At 45.4% G+C, this 17,694-nt stretch overlaps 2 protein-coding genes across 4 annotated transcripts; one reads left to right on the forward strand and one right to left on the reverse strand.

The window, feature by feature from the left end:
* Nucleotides 1-91: 91 nt before the first annotated feature.
* MED19 (mediator complex subunit 19) lies at nt 92-6,952 on the reverse strand. Its single transcript, XM_026012831.2, has 5 exons — nt 6,678-6,952; nt 2,449-2,705; nt 2,205-2,301; nt 1,807-1,901; nt 92-1,619 (listed from the first exon to the last, which is right to left on the reverse strand). Exons 1-5 carry the CDS (start codon nt 6,943-6,945, stop codon nt 1,551-1,553), a joined length of 786 nt encoding a protein of 261 aa, XP_025868616.1. The 5' UTR covers nt 6,946-6,952; the 3' UTR covers nt 92-1,550.
* Nucleotides 6,953-7,230: 278 nt separating this feature from the next.
* TMX2 (thioredoxin related transmembrane protein 2) lies at nt 7,231-17,544 on the forward strand. Of its 3 annotated transcripts, XM_026012827.2 has the most exons (8): nt 7,231-7,521; nt 14,224-14,284; nt 14,521-14,634; nt 15,118-15,194; nt 15,429-15,535; nt 15,850-15,915; nt 16,007-16,136; nt 16,675-17,544. In XM_026012827.2, the coding sequence occupies exons 1-8, from the start codon at nt 7,333-7,335 to the stop codon at nt 16,819-16,821; spliced, it is 891 nt and encodes a 296-aa protein (XP_025868612.1). In that variant the 5' UTR covers nt 7,231-7,332; the 3' UTR covers nt 16,822-17,544. The 3 variants fall into 3 exon arrangements, with proteins under 3 accessions (XP_025868612.1, XP_025868613.1, XP_025868614.1); XM_026012828.2 differs by lacking the exon at nt 14,521-14,634 and having other exon boundaries at nt 7,232-7,521; XM_026012829.2 differs by lacking the exon at nt 14,224-14,284 and having other exon boundaries at nt 7,260-7,521.
* The last annotated feature ends 150 nt before the right edge of the window (nt 17,545-17,694 follow it).

The raw sequence follows: 17,694 nt of genomic DNA on the forward strand, positions 1-17,694 counted from the left end.
TGGTGGGAAGTTATAAAGAAAACCTTGTAAGCTTCCCTGGTCCTGGCCCACCTTTAGGCAGGACTAGAGAATAACCACTTAAAACAACAGGTTCTGTTTTTATTTTGGTGATTTAATTTAAAAATTCCTAGAAGAAACCTTTTGTGACCACCTCAGCTCCTTGTCATTTCAAAGTTTAGAGAATTCTTGACTGCCACAGTTCTTAAATACAGAATTTTGTCTCTGGACAGTAAGCTCTTTGGATGTAGCCAGAAGTGAGACAGTGGATGATCAAGGGATGAAAGCCCATTAGAGGGAGACTGCCTGGATGTGGCTGGCACTCCAGTTTGGTAGCTCATGGTGTCTGTTCTGTTTGTTGAAAGCAAAAAGGCTGTGCCCTAATTTTAAATAGGCCGCCTCAGACACTACATCTCCGGAAGCCTGCCAGAACCCATTATTTTCACTGTCCGTGACTTAAGTATATACACCCTTGCTCTGAAATCCTAGATTAAAACTGTAGCTCAATGACTGGTTTTCCACCTACTGATCTAGTAACAATCTTGGCTCATAGCAACAGATTTTAACTGTTCTGTGTCAAATTTATTTAAAGTCAGATTACAATAGTTTGGATTTTCTCGTGGACATTTCTAGTTACCTGGCCTGCTGTAAACAATGAAGGAATTTCTTTCACATTCTGTTAGTTTAGGTTCCCTTTTTGTGGCTGTCTTAGAAGTTTAGAAATGTTTTCACATCAGCCTAATAATTTCATTGTTTTACCTAAGCAATGAGGCAGGTCAAAGATTCTTATAAAGATGAGAAGCGTTTACCTTTGCTTGCCAGAGATTAAACAAAACCAAACCCATAGGCTTGGCCAGGAATTGACCTTGTTGAAGTACACTGGTGATTACTGTGGGTGCTTTTTCAGTTGGCTATTCTGTTTCAATGCAAAATTGACCTAGAAGGGAGCTGAGCCTTAACTGGATCAGCTCTTCAGATAGATGGTATAGATCTCATCCAGGTGCTTGGTTCTCAACATGATGGGCAGTGTGAAGTGTCCACTGTGGACAGGTATTAGCAAGCTCTGCCTCACTTGTGGACCATGTTCCCCAATCTCATTTTGGTGGTCTCCCTGCCTGCTAATAAGATAATGTAATGAAGACCCAAATTCCCCACAGATCTTTGAATGCCTTGGCTTCAACCCTGACTCTCACATAGAAAGGCACTTACGTCTTAACAGGCAGCCACAGTTCAGCCAGTTTGATAAATGCAATTTTTTTTTTTTTAAAGAAAAACCCTAACATCAGACAATGTCCTAAATCAGACCAATTGCACAGAAGAGATGAAAAGAAAGCTTCCCGGGAGAGGAAGAGATGTCCGTGAGAAAGCCAACTGGGCCGAGCTTTACAAAAGCAGGGCCCTTCTCATATAATGTGTTAATCTTAGCCCAGCACAGTTGGAGCTGGCTTCTATCCCAGTTGCAGGGGATGCTCCCACGGCAGAGTCTGGGCCTGGAAGGCAGCTTTTGTCAGCAGGTTCGGGACAGCAGGAAAAGCCCTTCCAGTAGAGTCCTGTTAGCGGAGGCTGCTGCTGCTGCTGGCCTGAGAGCCGCCCACGCCTGGGTGGTCTGGACTGTGTCGGTTCTGGGGAAGACAAGGGAGGAGGGCTAAGAGAACAACTAGGAAGTAGCCTTGGCCTCCATCAGGAGGTGCAGGAAAAAGCTGCAACATGCCCTGGGTTTTAATCCTGGGTCCCACCTGAGGCAAAGGACCTTCAAAGACAGGGTGAGACGGGGAGGCTCTGGGTTGCAGCAGCACAGCCCTAACCTACCTTCTTTTTCTTCTTCTCTTTCTTCTTCCTTTTCCGTTCAGGATCCTCCTCTTTTTTCTTTTTCTTCTTCTTGTGATCAGAATCAGATGGTGTTTCTGTAGGAAACAGTGTGTGCCGATCACCTGTAGAATTCAAAATTCCCTACGGCTAGGAACTCTGAAGACCACAGGAAAACCTAGTCAAGGGCACCTGCTCCTCTAATGGCCAGAAAGGATAAGGGAGGCACTGCTAAGGCACTGTTCCAGCTTTCTACTTGAAGGAAACCCTAATTACCCTTATACCAGTATCAGGAGAACTTGGGAAGTCTGGGGCTCTGTAAGGAACCTAACTGGGTTTTTAAAAACAGGATGGTCCAACCAGGTCCAGGTTTTCTGTCTTTGAATAGAACTGCTGCTTACCTGGGGGGACAGGATCCTGGGTACGGCTCTGTTTGTGCTTGTGCTTATTCTTCTTCTTGGGAGGCTGAATATGCATCAGGCGACACTGCTCTGGTAACTGAAGGAACCAAAGGAAGTTCCAGGTGAGTGGAGGGACAAAATGCTCTGCTCCCATCATCTGTTCTGCTCAGTAAGTTATGGAGGAACAGACTTGGAGAGAGAAACCATCTCCACGCCTTTCAGGCCTCCCCAAGAGGGGACTCACCGGGCCAGTGTGGAGGCGGAAACCAGCCAGCATGGTCCCTGTGATGGGATTAAAAGAGCCACCAAGAATAGGGGGTTTCTCGATGAGAGAGCGGAGGCTGCTGTTATCGTGGGAACCAGGCAGATCAATCATTCCTGGCAGGTCCGGCAGGAAGTTACTGAGTTTCTCCTTCACCTTCTTCCCACAAAATTTATTATAGGAATGTTCCAGGTTGTAGTGTGTGATCAGATTGGTGCTGCCTGTCAGCTCGGTGCTGCCTAGAGGGCACGGAGAACAAAAAGATACTAGTCCCAAGAGTAGTGAGAATTATAAAGAATTAAATTTATTTTTTAAAGTAAGAAACAGCAAAACTAAGTAACATAATAGACGCTGAAAACATAAACCAAAGAATGGTAATAGTCGGAACAAGGAGAAAAATCGGCAAACATCCAAATAGGGCACAGATGGAAACTCACCCCAAAGAAGAAGACACTCTCCCCAACTTGGACTCCTCGCAATAATAACTTACGTGATGTAATTACTGTGCTAAACACTGTTCTGGGTGCTTTTCATATAATCTACCAGTGAGAAATTATACTCTGGACAGCAGGATCTTACCTCAGAGCTTAGCTACCGAGCAAGGTAAGGACCAAAAAGGGCAAAGGCTTGAGCATCTGATTAAGGACTTTTTTTTTTTTTGCGCTAGCAAGAAACACTAATTATCTTCACATAAGGAACAAGACTTTTAGCTACTGCTGACTAATTTGTTACCACTGTCTCTATTACTAATAATACCAAGTATGATGCTTTTTTTTTTTTTTCAAGTATGATGCTTTTTGCCTCAAAGTTAATGCCATAGTTTCTTTCCCCTTATCTCTGCAGTGGAGTAACAGCTATCTTAAGCACGCTAATTTTTTTTTTTCAAGGTTCAAATGAAAACGTTGAAAATTATATTCTATAAATGCAAGGTACTATCAGTATAAATACTGCATGGCTGACTTTTTTCAAAGAATGGAAACTTGTTAGTAATCTAATAAGGACCTAGTGGCAAAGGGTGGAGCTAGCTAGCCTACAATTTCATCTACAGTTATGATGAACACGAAGAATGCAAATGACAAAAGTGGCTTGTTCATAATCATTCACTTGGAAAAACCCAGGTTCTGACGTGAGTCCCTTGGGGGCCGAGACAATGTTTGTCTTGTTCACACATGTATTGCTGGTGCCCCATGCAATACACATCTTTGGTGCTCAGTAATTGTTAAGAGAGCAAGGTATTTTCCCTCCGTACCCCAAGGCCTTGCTCTATTCTTCTCTTTTTCCTTTCTCATGCCAAACGTTCCAGAAGCACGGTGTACTGTGGCGGCAGAAGACTCAGTGCCACGGTACTGGCTCCTCCTAAACAGACACTGCCTCCTGCCATTCTAGTTATCCTGCTTTTCCTAAACACTTTATGAGCCCATCCAACATCCTGTTTTGACTACCAGTTCCATGAAGATGATTTCTAAATGTCTCTCCCCAGTCTCCTAACACTCCTCTCCTAAAAACTAGTCTTAGGTTTCCAACTTCCTCCTAGTTAATTTCATGCAGATTAATTTTTTTAAACTCCAAATTTTCTCCACCTCATTTATGTCTTCTCTATTTCAATACATGGCACCCATATTCTCCAGATATTTTTCGAAGCAGTACTCCTCAGGTCAAAAATTTCAATGGTTTTCTATTACCCTCAGGAAAAAGCTCAAATTCCTTAGGTACTCATGGTAAAATACATCTTACTCTAACTTCAGCCACTACTCCCCTATGCCAAATTGCTGACCCATCCAAATGAGTCTCCATCATCTCCTGAAAAACATACTTCTTGTTTCCTTTTAGGAAGTTTGTTTTAGGAAAATTGATGTAATTATAAGACAGTTATTCTAAGTTTTCTTCACCAATATGAAATTTCCAAGGTCTGGCTCAAGTGACAACTGTTTTTGTCATTTTGGATCAAGGAACACATTTTGAAAAGCAACATGTAGTTTTTTGTTTTTTTAAGTAGACATCTACTCTCAATGTGGGGCTCAAACTTGCAACCCCAAGATCAAGAATTGAATTGCATGCTCTACCTACTGAGCCACCCAGGGGCCCCCATCATGTAGTGCTCAATAGTATATGAGGTATGATCACGAAATAATGAGGTCAGCCTTAACAAGAAATATAGTCACTAACATTTTTTTTTTAAAAAAGGTTTCTTTTTTAAAGACTTTATTTATTCATAGAGACACAGTGAGAGAGAGAGAGAGGCAGAGACACAGGCAGAGGGAGAAGTGGGCTCCATGCAGGGAGCCCCACATGGGACTTGATCCCGGGACCCCAGGATCATGCCCTGGGCCGAAGGCAGGGGCCAAACCGCTGGATCACGCCCCGGGCTGCAGGCAGCACTAAACCGCTGCGCCCCTGGGGCTGCCCTATAGTCACTATCCTTAAACCACATATGTTATATCCCTATGTAAAATAAGCTCCTTAAAAGCAAGGGCTAGATTTATTAATTCTTTTCCTTCTCATCAGGTGCCCCCCTTCCTACATACCCAGCACTTGCCCCAAACAGGTAGTAGCATCTGTCAAGTGCTTGATATAAATAGGTACAATTTTATAAATAGAATAAATAAGGTTAGAGAAAGTGCTGGTGGACATCAACCCCTAACTGACCAAAGGAGAGTCAACCTCTCTGTGCTTCAGTTTTATTCAAGTGTAACATGCCTATCTCAAGAGGCTATTCTCAGTATCAAATTCTATTACATACCTAACTGCACTATGAACTTCAAAGCACCAGGCCAATATGCATTATTATTTTCCTCAACCCCTGATGTAGCAGTAGAACTTGGGAGGAACTGAGGGGCAACTTGGAGATTTAACGTGTCCAAAGCGACTCTTGATTTCCATCTCCTCAAATGTGTTCCTTCTTGGTCTTAGCACTACCATCCACCCAACTATTCAAGCCAGGAATTCACAAGTTCCTCCCTACTTCTATATTCAACCCTTCATTCCTCTAAGCTCTGCCCCTAACATTTACCCTGCATCAGTTCACTTCTGTCCTGCACTGCTACTGCCTAGTCCAAACCATCATCTCCTTCCGGGACTACTATGCAGTAACTTCTGGCTGATTTCCCCACTTTCCATTCTTAATGTAGTTGTTTGGATAATTAAAAATAAGTAAAATCAGATCGTGTCACTTTCCTGTGTGCTAAGATGGCTCCCCCTGAGGAGCATCTGGCTGGCTCAGTTGGTACAGCAGGTGGCTCCTGATCTCGGGTGGTGCATTTGAGCCCCAGTTTGAGTACAGAGATTACTAAAAAAAATTTTTTAAAAATACAACGGCTCCCCTGTACTTAGAATCTAAATGCTTTACAAAGGCTCCTGTCTCCCCCACGCCCTCCATCTCCTATCACTCCTTCCCTTGAAACTTCACTGGAGTCCAACTGGTCTTCTGATCCTCGGATAGTCCAAGGTTTTCCCTCACACCAGCGCTTCTGACCTCATTTCTTGCGTGTTATCTCTCCCACTCACACGTGACTGGCTCTTTACCTCAAATATTATCTACTCGGAGATGGCTTCTTTGATCACTCTGGCTAAAGCCTCAACTCTTTATCACATTTTCTCCTTGCAGCACTAACCACTGTGTGATGTTATCTAGTGCACTCTGTGCCGCCTCCTCCTTTGAAATGTAAACTCCAAAACAGGCAGAGGTCCTGTCAGCCCTAGTCACTTCTGTATCTTAAGCATTTAGAACAGTGCTTTCGGTACACATTAGGTGCTCAACAAAACAATTATTTGGTTCGAGTGTCCTCCCTCCTTCGGGTAGTTGAGGAAACGCGGAAGCCCTCAGGAAGACGGCAACACGCCTCAAACCAAGAGCATGTCTGTGACAGATCTGGAAAACCTTAGGTCTGCACGGATGTTAAATCAGGCGTCGCGAGTTCCAAACTCAAACCCCGGAGAGTTTTCAGGGAACCATAAGCTAGCATCAGGGACAGAGCCAGATTCGGTGTGAAAGATGGGTCGCCGAAAGGCCTTCTCTCCCCTTTCCCAAACCAGGCCAAAAATTCATGTCATCCCTTCGGTCGCGAGTCCTCAGCGCCCTCCCGACTCGGAGCTCCGAAGCCAGGCACGCGTTGCCTAGGATACCCCGCACCTCCCCCGGCTGGCCGAGAGCCACGCCCACCGCCTCCTCGGTACGATCCGATTGGCTGCCTTCTGCCAGGCCTAGTACTCACCTGGCAGTTCCCGCATAAGGTAGAAGGGACCGCAGCCAGCCGCCGACTTGTCGGCGCCGGGAGGAGCCGTGGCCGCGGTGGACGGCGGGGCCGTGCCGGGGCCCCCGCCCGGAGGAGGGGGAGGAGGAGGTGGAGGCTTTCCTGGTCCGAAGCCGAGCGCGCTTGGTGGTGGTGGTGGGTCAGCCTGAGCTCCGAACAGCGCCGAGAAATTCTCCATCGTCTCCTCCGCCCCGGCGCGGTCCCAGTGTCTGGCGTCGGTCGTTTTCATTGGACAATCCTCTCACGATGTCCCGCCCCCTTCCTCTAGGAGCCGCTTTTCATTGGGTGCCCCGCCTACCGTTTTCTGGCAGCTACTTCCGTCGCTTTATGAGAACGTTCCGGAAGTGCTATCTAACTTGCAGAGATTCTCCTAAAGGCCGTCTCCGTGCGCCACCGTCGCATATCCAATAAAATGACTTAAGTGGAGAAAGCGACATCTAGGTCGACCAATAAGACGTCAAAGCCCCTTACCTTCCGCAACGCCCAATCAGAGATCTACTTCCGGGCGCGGAGGCGGTGCATCCGAGGCCAAACCCAATGGAAGGCTCTCTGGTGGAAGGGGCGGGGCCAGACCTACAGACGCCGAAGCTCCGCGGGCCCCGCAAAGGCCGGAAAGATGGCGGTCCTGGCACCTCTAATCGCTCTGGTGTATTCGGTGCCACGACTTTCACGATGGCTGGCCCGACCTTATTATCTCCTGTCAGCCCTGCTTTCTGTTGCATTCTTACTCGTGAGGAAGCTGCCCCCTCTCTGTAGCAGTCTCCCCACGCAGCGCGAAGACGGCAACCCGTGTGACTTTGACTGGGTGAGCGGACCCCGCGACCTTCACTGTCCCTGCTCCCCGAGGTTGCATGCGGGAGCCTCGAGGTCCCGAGCCCGTAGCGGCCTCACAGACTGTTAGAATGTGGGGCCTGGAGCATCCTCGAGCCTAAACCTCTTGGTGCTTAATTGAGATGGGCAGACAGCGGGTTAGCCTGCACGGCCGCCTGGCTCTTAGGATTCTTGAGTGCAGGGTTCTTTCCATCGCCCGGTTCATGCTGGTCAGCGGCCGTACCCAAACTCGACACGTGTCCAGTATTTCACAGGGCCGCCTTTTATGTAAAGCTTCTGGAGGAGCTGGTGAGGTATAAACACGGCGGGTCGTGGTGCCCCCGTTTAACTGATGGAGAGCTTGACCTCGGCGTAGTCGCCAGGGAGCCCACCGGTGAGGGACTGCGACCCGCAGCCACCCCTGCACGCTTTGTCAGCCGTTGCTGGATTCAGTTGACACCCCCAGGGCGCGCGTTACCTGCTAGGCCCGCTGCCGCATTCCGAGGATGCAAAAACATCACACAGGCGTTAGGCCCGCTGAAAAGGGATCGCAAAAACTAAATTGTAAAGAAATCTCCCTTGAGACTTGCTGTCCTTGAGTAGGTGCGGAGTAAAAGGAGTTGAAGCTCTGTGCGCCCTGCTGTACAGCAGCGGGTGTGTTCTGCGGGAAGGGAAGGGGGTCAACCTGAGTTTTCGTCTTTTTTTTCTTCCCCAGCCCCCAAAGTGAGTCTTGACCTTTACCAGAACCCACTCCCTTATTTTGTTTCTCCATCCCTTGTTAATGCTTTCCTACATCCTCTGTGCTTTCCCAGACACTTTGACAAAAAAAGCTCAAGTGTAGCCATGCTTGTTTAGAAGTTCCTATTTTTTTTTTAAAATATTTTATTTATTTATTCATTAGAGACACAGAGAGAGAGAGAGAGAGAGAGAGGCAGAGGGAGAAGCAGGCTGCATGCAGGGAGCCCGACGTGGGACTCCATCCGGGGTCTCCAGGATCATGCCCTGGGCTGAAGGCAGTGCTAAACCGCTGAGCCACCTGAGCTGCCCCCAGAAGTTCCTATTTTTACAGTGATTCCCCCCTTATCTGAGGCAGGTGGGGTGGTGGATCGTCATTGCAATACCCACCCCCTACCACCAGGGGTTGCCTGAAACCCTGGTTAGTACCCGACCTTATATATATGATGATCTCATGTACATACCTGTGATAAGTTTATTCACAATTTAGGTACCGTAAGAGATTAACAACAATAACTAATAAAATAATGCAGTTTTAACAACATAACACAATGAAACTTACGTCAGTGTGGTCTGTCTCCCTCAAAATATCTTATTGTACTATACTCATCCTTATGATGATGATGATATCAGATGATGAAGTGAGCTGAGTGACACAGGCATCCTAACAGCATTAGACTACTGTTGACTTTCTGTTGATAAGTCAGGAGGATGATCTGTTTCCGGACTGTGGTTGACTGTAGGTAGCTAAAACCACAGATAAGGGAGGACTACTGTATTCCATACTGATTTAACCAAAATGGGACTCAAAAGATATAAGTGGGTAGTAGTAAAGATTTTAGTTAAGTGTAGAGACTTTTTTTTTTTAAAGATTTTTATTTATTTATTCATGAGAGACACAGAGTGAGGCAGAGACATAGGCAGAGGGAGAAGCAGGCTCCCCGCGGGGAGCCGGATGTGGGACTCTATCCCAGGACCCCAGGATTACGACCTGAGCTGAAGTCAGTTGCTCAACCACTGAGCCACTCACGTGCACTGTGTAGGGATCTTTTATATAACTAAATGCACTGTATACTCTCATTTAATAATATGCAAAATACTGGAACTTATTGTATTTTACTATTTCCCTGATAGAATTTTTAAAAGTTAATTACATAGAGTTCATAGCTAGTGTTTGTTTTCCTGGAAAATCCATGTTTTACTGATTTACCTTAGTGACTGGGAAGTTAGGATATTAAAGTAAATAATGTTAGCAATAGCAGGTAAATAAAAATAAAATAACAGGTAAACACGGAATTTTCAGTGACATGACAAAAGTTTATTTCTAAATGAAAAGAAAGATGCATTTTGTGCTTCCTATATATGTTGTCTTTCAGAGTAACCAAATAATTGGTAAGGGAATGTTGATTTCTTAATAGTCAAATCTGAGCTAATAAATATGGAAGGATGGATAAAATTTAAAAATCCTTTAGCAAAGGCACCTGGCTGGCTCAGTCAGTGGAGCATGTGACTTTTGATCTCAGCGTTGTGAGTTCAAGCCCCACTTTGGGCATGCATGGGGCTTACTAAGACAAAACAAAAAACACTCAGCCAACCAACCAAGCGACAACAAAAGCATTTAGCAACTGCTAATGAAATAATAAACATAGGCAATGATCATCTGTGGATGCTAAAACCATAAGATGAAAGGTTGCTGTGTCTTCTGAACGGATGCAGTAGGAAGGGTATCACCTGTGATGTATATTTTTTTTTTAATTTTTATTTATTTATGATAGTCACAGAGAGAGAGAGAGAGAGAGATTGAGAGAGAGAGAGGCAGAGACACAGGCAGAGGGAGAAGCAAGCAGGCTCCATGCACTGGGAACCCGATGTGGGATTCGATCCCCGGTCTCCAGGATCGCGCCCTGGGCCAAAGGCAGGCACCAAACCGCTGCGCCACCCAGGGATCCCCCTGTGATGTATATTTGGAAAAAAGATGTGGATTTCAATCAAGCTTTTAGATTTCATTGCTACTTTACAAGAAATATGGGAGATAGAAAATCATCAGAAGAACACATACCAAATCCAGAAAGCAGGAAAGTTGACAGTACTAATGACTCAATGTCTTCAGAAGATAGGTAAAAAAGAAGCAGATATCCTTTAGAGATAAAGGAATACCAAAGAGGGCAGCCCCAGTGGCTCAGCAGTTTAGCGCCTTCGGTCCAGGGCTTGATCCTGGAGACCTGGGATCGAGTCCCACATTGGGCTCCCTGCATGGAGCCTGTTTCTCCCTCTGCCTGTGTCTCTGTCTCTCTCTCTCTGTGTCTCTCATGAATAAATAAATAAAAAATTTTAAAAGAAAAAAAAAAAAAGGAAGACCAAAGAAACACTTCAGCCAAATGTACTATGTGGATATGGCTTGCTTGTTTCTAATTTGAACAAACTGCACAAAGACAATTTGAAATTACTGGGATCATTTGCATAAGGACCGAGTATTAAATGACAGTAAGGAATTATTATTTGTGTTAGGTGTGATAGTGGCATTTTGGTTTGTTAAAAAAAAAAAAAAAAAAAAAAAAAAAGGGCAGCCTGGGTGGCTCAGCGGTTTGGTGCAGCCTTCAGCCCAGGGCCTGATCCCAGAGACCCAGGATCGAGTCCTGCATCGGGCTCCCTGCATGGAGCCTGCTTCTCCCTCTGCCAGTGTCTCTGCCTCTCTCTCTGTGTCTCTCATGAATAAATAAAATCTTAAAAAAAAAAAAAAAAAAAAAAAGAAGAAGTCGTCCCAGAGTGTCTGGGTTGGTCAGTTGGAAGAGCACATAGTTCTTAATCTTGAGGGATCCCTAGGTGGCGCAGCGGTTTGGCACCTGCCTTTGGCCCAGGGCATGATCCTAGAGACCCGGGATCGAATCCCACGTCGGGCTCCCAGTGCATGGAGCCTGCTTCTCCCTCTGCCTCTCTCTCTCTCTCTCTCTCTCTCTTTCTCTCTCTCTGTGACTATCATAAATAAATAAAAAAAAAATTAAAAAAAAATCTTGGGGTTGTGAGTTTGAGCCCTCATTGGGAGTAGAGGTGACTAAAAAAAATAAAGATAAAAAACCGGGGGCGGGGGCTTCTTTAAAAAAAAAAAGTCCTTTGGGCGCCTGAGTAGCTCAGTTAGTTGGTTGACCCTACAGCTCTTGATTTTGGCTCAGGGCATGATCTCCAGGTCACCATCTCAAGGTGGTGAGATGAGGTCACCATCTCAAGGTGGTGAGATGGAGCCCAACAATGGGCTCTGCACTGGGTGGAGTCGGCTTGAGAATCTCTTTCTCTCTCTCTCTCCTCTCCCTTCTTCTCATTCCTCCATCCTTCCCTTCCTCCCCCTCTCTCCCTCCCTCTCCCTCTGTCCCCTCCTTTAAAAAAGAGTCCTTCTGGGGATCCCTGGGTGGCGCAGCGGTTTGGCGCCTGCCTTTGGCCCAGGGCGCGATCCTGGAGATCCAGGATCGAATCCCACGTCGGGCTTCCGGTGCATGGAGCCGCTTCTCCCTCTGCCTGTGTCTCTGCCTCTCTCTCTCTCTCTCTCTCTCTCTCTCTGTGACTATCATAAATAAATAAAAATTAAAAAAAAAAAAAGAGTCCTTCTTTGTAAGAGATAAACACTGAAATATTTATAGGTGAATTGATACAGTTAGTATTTGCTTTAAGTTTCTCCAAAAACAGTGGGTAGCATAGATAAATTGAAACTGTTTTGGCAAAACGTTACTGTTAAATCTGAGTAGTAGGGATTTATTAAGAAATTGTAGGGGAAGAAAACATTTTTTTCCTCTACCTCTCTGAGTCCTTGGCTTAAACCCCTGTAATAAAAGACATTAAAAACAAAAGATAAACAAGTTTATTAACATGTATACCTCATGTATGCATGGGAGATACCCAGGGAAAATGAATTATCTCAGAGGTGGATTAGAACTCTGGCTTATATTACATCCTCAACAAAGAGCAATACATTTTTGGAGAAATGACTGGAGAAAGGAAAGAAGTTTTAGGCTTCCAAGGAGGGCAAACTGTGGGAAGGTAAACTAATGGTAGATAAAGGCTCGTTTGTTAGTTTCCTCTGGCGCTGTCTCCAGGCTGATAGGGTCTCTCTAAATTTGTCTCCCTTGATTAACTTTTGTCCTTTTTGGTAGAGAAGGATACTTTAAAAAATTTATGTTGTGCTTCGGGGCACCTGGGTAGCTCAGTCAGTTAAGCTTGTGACTCTTGGTTTTGGCTCAGGTCATGATATCTCAGGGCCTTGAGACTGATCACCACATGGGGTTTCCAGCCCAGCTCGGAGTCTGCTTGAGATTCTCTCCCTTTTCCTTCCCCTCTGCCCCTCCCTGTGCTTGTGCGCATGCTCTCTTTCTCTCTCAAATGAATAAGCAAAATCTTAAAAAAAAAAAAAATGTCCTGCTTTTAGAGAAATAGAGGGAGGGGAAGGAGCTTTTCTTGTATCTACTTCTTAATTGCTTTTAGGCTCAAAGTTATTATGGAGGATAATCCAAAGTAGCATATTTTAGGGTGGCACATTTTGCTACTATTTAGTATCCTTTCTATCCTTATGTATGTTTGCACTTTTCCATGATACAAAGTTTAAAAACAAGGAACAAACAGGCAGAGCAACCAGAGAGGCTGTGCTTCATATTGGTACATTTGGAATCCAGGCTCATGCTGTCTCACATTAGGGCCTTAAGGCCATGCCAGCATCCAGCCAGCTAGCAGATGAAGACAGAGAGCTGGAATGCGAGGACACACGCTTTCTAACTGCCTAGCACAGGCATAGCACATTGCTTCCACTCACATTCCAGGCAGGAGTGCTAGTCACACAGCGCTACTTCGATGCAAGTAGACTGAGGGAGTACAGCTGTAGTGTGCCTGGGAGGAAAGAGAAGTTGGGTTTGGCTTATACACAGCCAATCTTTGCCATCGGGGTCTTCTGTGTAACCACAGGTCCTTTCTTTTTTTTTTTTTTAAGTTACCTTCCCACGTTAAGTGCCAATTCTAACCCAATTTCATTTGTGAAAATGTGCTACTTTCTGCTCAGGTACCCATAGTAAGGTCTGTCATATTCCCTAACTCCCATTTACGTGTCTTATTTCTAAAGCCAGTCAGTTACTTTTTGTTGGAGATGATGCTAAAAATCCAGGACCTAGGTTCCCTGACTTCTAGCTGTATTTTGTAGTTGATTGGTTTTGTGTGAAAGAGTGATATGGGTCCCTGTATTGTAAACAGAAAGGTCTGGAAGGCCTCAGATTGTCTAGTCTCGAGTTGCCAACCCCCCTCACGCTCACTCAAACGGGGTGCATTGCAATCTTTACTCTTTGAAATTACCTTGTTGGTATCTTTGTCATGATTACCATCCATCTCATGGACCTTAGAGTCTAGAAAGTGAGAAAGAACTGGAAGCTGAAGGTGCTGAAAAGGGCCTTCTAAAGCCCTGAGAGGCCTCTTTCAGTTCTCAAATCCTGTTAAAGGTGCATGGATTATCACTATGAATATTGGATGGGAAGGAGTGACTTAATGTAAACAGAACCCCAAAAGCAGAACAGCCAGATATTGTACTAATGGGATATTACAGAGAAAGTTTCCCTTGAAAAATTTTATTTTGCCGGGATCACACTGAGTTGGTTATATTGTCTTACAGTTTTATATGGTACTAGACTTTATGCAGTTCTTTCATACCCATGATCTCATTTACTCCTCCCAGTAACTTTTTGAGATAACTAGCGTTCCATGGAGGAAACCAAAGCTCAGGTTAAATGATATATTGGAAGGCACCAGACAGTTTATGGCAGGAGTGGGTTGAACCTGACTGGTGTTTTTCCCACTGCTTCACCAACTCCAGTTATTTCTTTGTTGGTGCCGTTCCCAATCTGGATCTCAGTTAGTTTTTATTCCATATTGGGCTCCCTTCCCCAGCTAAAGCATCTGGGTTTATGGCATTCCTGTCACTTTGATTCTGTTCCAGAGAGAAGTAGAGATCCTCATGTTCCTCAGTGCCATCGTGATGATGAAGAACCGCAGATCCAGTGAGTTTAGCCTGCTCCTCGGTTTCTCGGGCCTCATGCCCTCCAGAGGTGCTTTCAGTCTCGTTATGAGAGGGGCATTATTTGGTGAATGAGTCCCTCATTCCACGCCAGGGCCGAATTTGATCTTGGACTTATCCTCTTCCCCCCTCTCCCATTTCAAAGTACCACAGGAAGAGTGACAAACAGGATATGGGAGTATGTAGCCCAGCCTGACCTGTGACATCTTTGTGTTTCAGTCACTGTGGAGCAGCATATAGGCAACATCTTCATGTTTAGTAAAGTGGCCAATGCAATTCTTTTCTTCCGTCTGGATATTCGCATGGGCCTGCTTTACATCACATTGTGCATAGGTAAGGAGACTGGTTGTGCGAACCAAATTCCAACCCCAGACAAGTCTCTCCATACCCTTCTTCCATATCTTGTATATAATTAATTATGTACGTGGCTCAGGTGATAAGAATCTATGGAAATTTTAGGAAGAAGGGAATGTGTCAGTGGTCTGCATATGTCCACAAAGTGTATTCTTTGGTGCCTACAATCTTTGAGTCAGTTTGAAAGTAAACCCCCCTGGGCAGCCCCAGTGGCGCAGCAGTTTAGCACCTCCTGCAGCCCATGGCGTGATCCCGGAGACCCTGGATCAAGTCCCAAGTCGAGCTCCTTGCATGGAGCCTGCTTCTCCCTCTGCCTGTGTCTCTGCCTCTCTCTCTCTTTCGCTTGCTCGCTCGCTCTGTGTCTCTCATGAATAAATTTAAAAAAAAAAAGAAAAAGGAAAGTAAATCCCCTGCTGCAGGCCTTTAATATGTCTCCTCTGACATTTTTTTTTCTGTGTTTAGTGTTCCTGATGACATGCAAGCCTCCCCTGTATATGGGCCCTGAATATATCAAGTACTTCAATGATAAGACGATTGATGTGAGTTCTCTTCCTTTCTTCTGTTTCTTGGGTCCCTTTTGGGTGATTTTGTACCTGTGCTTTTTACTCACTAGGGGTAACTTCTTCAGAGTAGATGTCAAGGGCACTGTGGTTCGTTATTGGAGCTAGGGAGAGAGGGGAGAGAAAGCCAGGGCCAGCAATTAGATGCTTAAGTTTGAACTTTTCTGGGAACCTGTGTGATCCAGCTCACTGTTTCTTCCCTGTGTGTGGCAGGAAGAGCTAGAGCGGGACAAGAGGGTCACTTGGATTGTGGAGTTCTTTGCCAATTGGTCTAATGACTGCCAGTCGTTTGCTCCCATCTATGCTGACCTCTCCCTCAAGTGAGTACTGCATAGGGACGGATGATGGAAGCAGAAGTGCTATACTTTCCTTCTCATTGTTTTCTTTCTTTCTTTCTTTTTTCTTTCTTTCTTTTTCTTTTCTTTCTTTCTTTCTTCCTTCCTTCCTTCCTTTCTTTCCTTTCTTTTCTTTTCTTTTCTTATCTTTTCTTTTCTTTTCTTTCTTTTCTTTCATTTCTTTTCTTCACATTGCAACCAAAGGCATTTCTCCCTGCTCCCCAAATATCTTCATTTCCAGTTCTCTTGATCCATTTTCTTCTTTTATTGTGTTAAATTAAATAATATATTTTTCTTAGGTACAACTGTGCGGGGCTAAATTTTGGGAAGGTGGACGTCGGACGCTATACTGATGTTAGTGTACGGTATGTAAGGGTCTGGACAGAGGGTCTGAGCATAAGTGGTTTTGAGTAATGTAGACAGATGCATTTACAGAGTACCTTCTGGGCCCTGTAGGTACAAAGTGAGCACATCGCCCCTCACCAAGCAGCTCCCGACCCTAATCCTGTTCCAAGGTGGCAAGGAGGTCATGCGGCGGCCACAGATTGACAAGAAAGGACGAGCTGTCTCTTGGACCTTCTCTGAGGTATCTGAATGAGTGAGTGGCTTGGAGAAGCATATGGAACAGTGGTGAGCTTTGGAGGCCAACTTGGGTTTGATTGCTGGCTCTGCCCCTTGCCCACTAGTTGTGAGAGTGTGGACTAATTAACCAGATTTCATTCATGAATTTGCTCAGCAAATTTGTGCTTCTACTGTGTGCCAGAACTCCTAGTGCCAGAGAACAGTTTATTAAGATTCCATCTCAGAGGCCCTAGTCAGTATAGTCTATAGGCCTGAGGTTCCTTGGCAGTAAATTGGAGAGAGTAACACTTGTATCACTGGGTCGTTTTGTGGAGTATATTAAATAATATAGCTGTAATTCTTGGCATGGTGATTGTCACATAATGGGTATTTAATTGTACAGGGTTGACTTGTCCAGGTACCCAAAAAAGGAGAGTTAGGTTAGAGTAGATTTCTGTCTTCTCCTTCCTTCTTTTCTAGACTGTGTCTAAATACTTCTTACTTCCCAGTAAGTACTTGCCAACCAGAACCCTGATGTGTGTACGCACACCTCTTTTGTGCAGGAGAATGTGATCCGAGAATTCAACTTGAATGAACTCTATCAACGGGCCAAGAAGCTATCAAAGGCTGGAGATAATATCCCCGAGGAGCAGCCTGTGGCCCCCACCCCCACGGAAGTACCAGATGGGGAAAGCAAGAAAGACAAATAGAATCCCTGCCTTGTCTGTGCTTCCTCACCTTTGAGGCCCTGCCCCTCCTGTAACCACAAGCCTTGTGTGAGGCCTGGGCCTTTTATTTATGTTTTCTCCTTTGGCTCTACCTGAGTGGGGCAGGGTGCTGCTTCTGATTTTAAAGAGGCTTCCAGGGAATTGACAGGCACCCTCCAGGAAGGCCTCCACTGCTGTGGCCAACTTTCACTGGAAGAAGGGAGAAATCTACAATGGATGAAGAAAGGCTTTCCCTCCAAGCTTGGGTCACTGTATCAGTTATGGTCACCACTCACATGTCCCCACTATGCTGTGTTTTCATCTCCCCTCCCAGTGGACCTACACAGTCTGCTTAGATTACATTCAGCCTAAAACAGAAGACGCCTGGGTATGGAGTCTGCACCAGGATTTTCCCCTCAAAGACCCTTGCTGCTTTAGGCACTTCTGGCTTGGTCTGTGGCCTTCATTAAAAAGTATAAGACTAACTTTGTCACTGGTCCCAAGGAGACACTTTTAACCACTGAGTGTACTCATTGGAGATCATATTGAATAATAGCCCTGTTTTTTGGGAGTTTGGGAGGAAGGGGAATAGGTTTGAGACATTCGTTTGTGTGGTAGGGCCTGGAGGAGAAAGCTCTTGGGCAGGAATGGGGTTTCACTTACTCTCCCACCTACTCCCAACACCCAGTAGATGGTTTTCCATAATAAACTGGGATTTCCTTTTGATTCTGCCTTTGTGGGTTCGTCGCCTATTAGAAAAGCCTGGCCACTGCATAGGGAGTGCCTGCCTCCTCACCTGCTCGGCTTGGTCCCCAGAATCCGGGAGGGATGGGAAGGCAGGTTTCTCTAATGCTAGAGTACTGACTTCACCGAGTT

Source organism: Vulpes vulpes, chromosome 5 (assembly GCF_048418805.1).
Source record: "Vulpes vulpes isolate BD-2025 chromosome 5, VulVul3, whole genome shotgun sequence".
NCBI lineage: Eukaryota > Metazoa > Chordata > Mammalia > Carnivora > Canidae > Vulpes > Vulpes vulpes.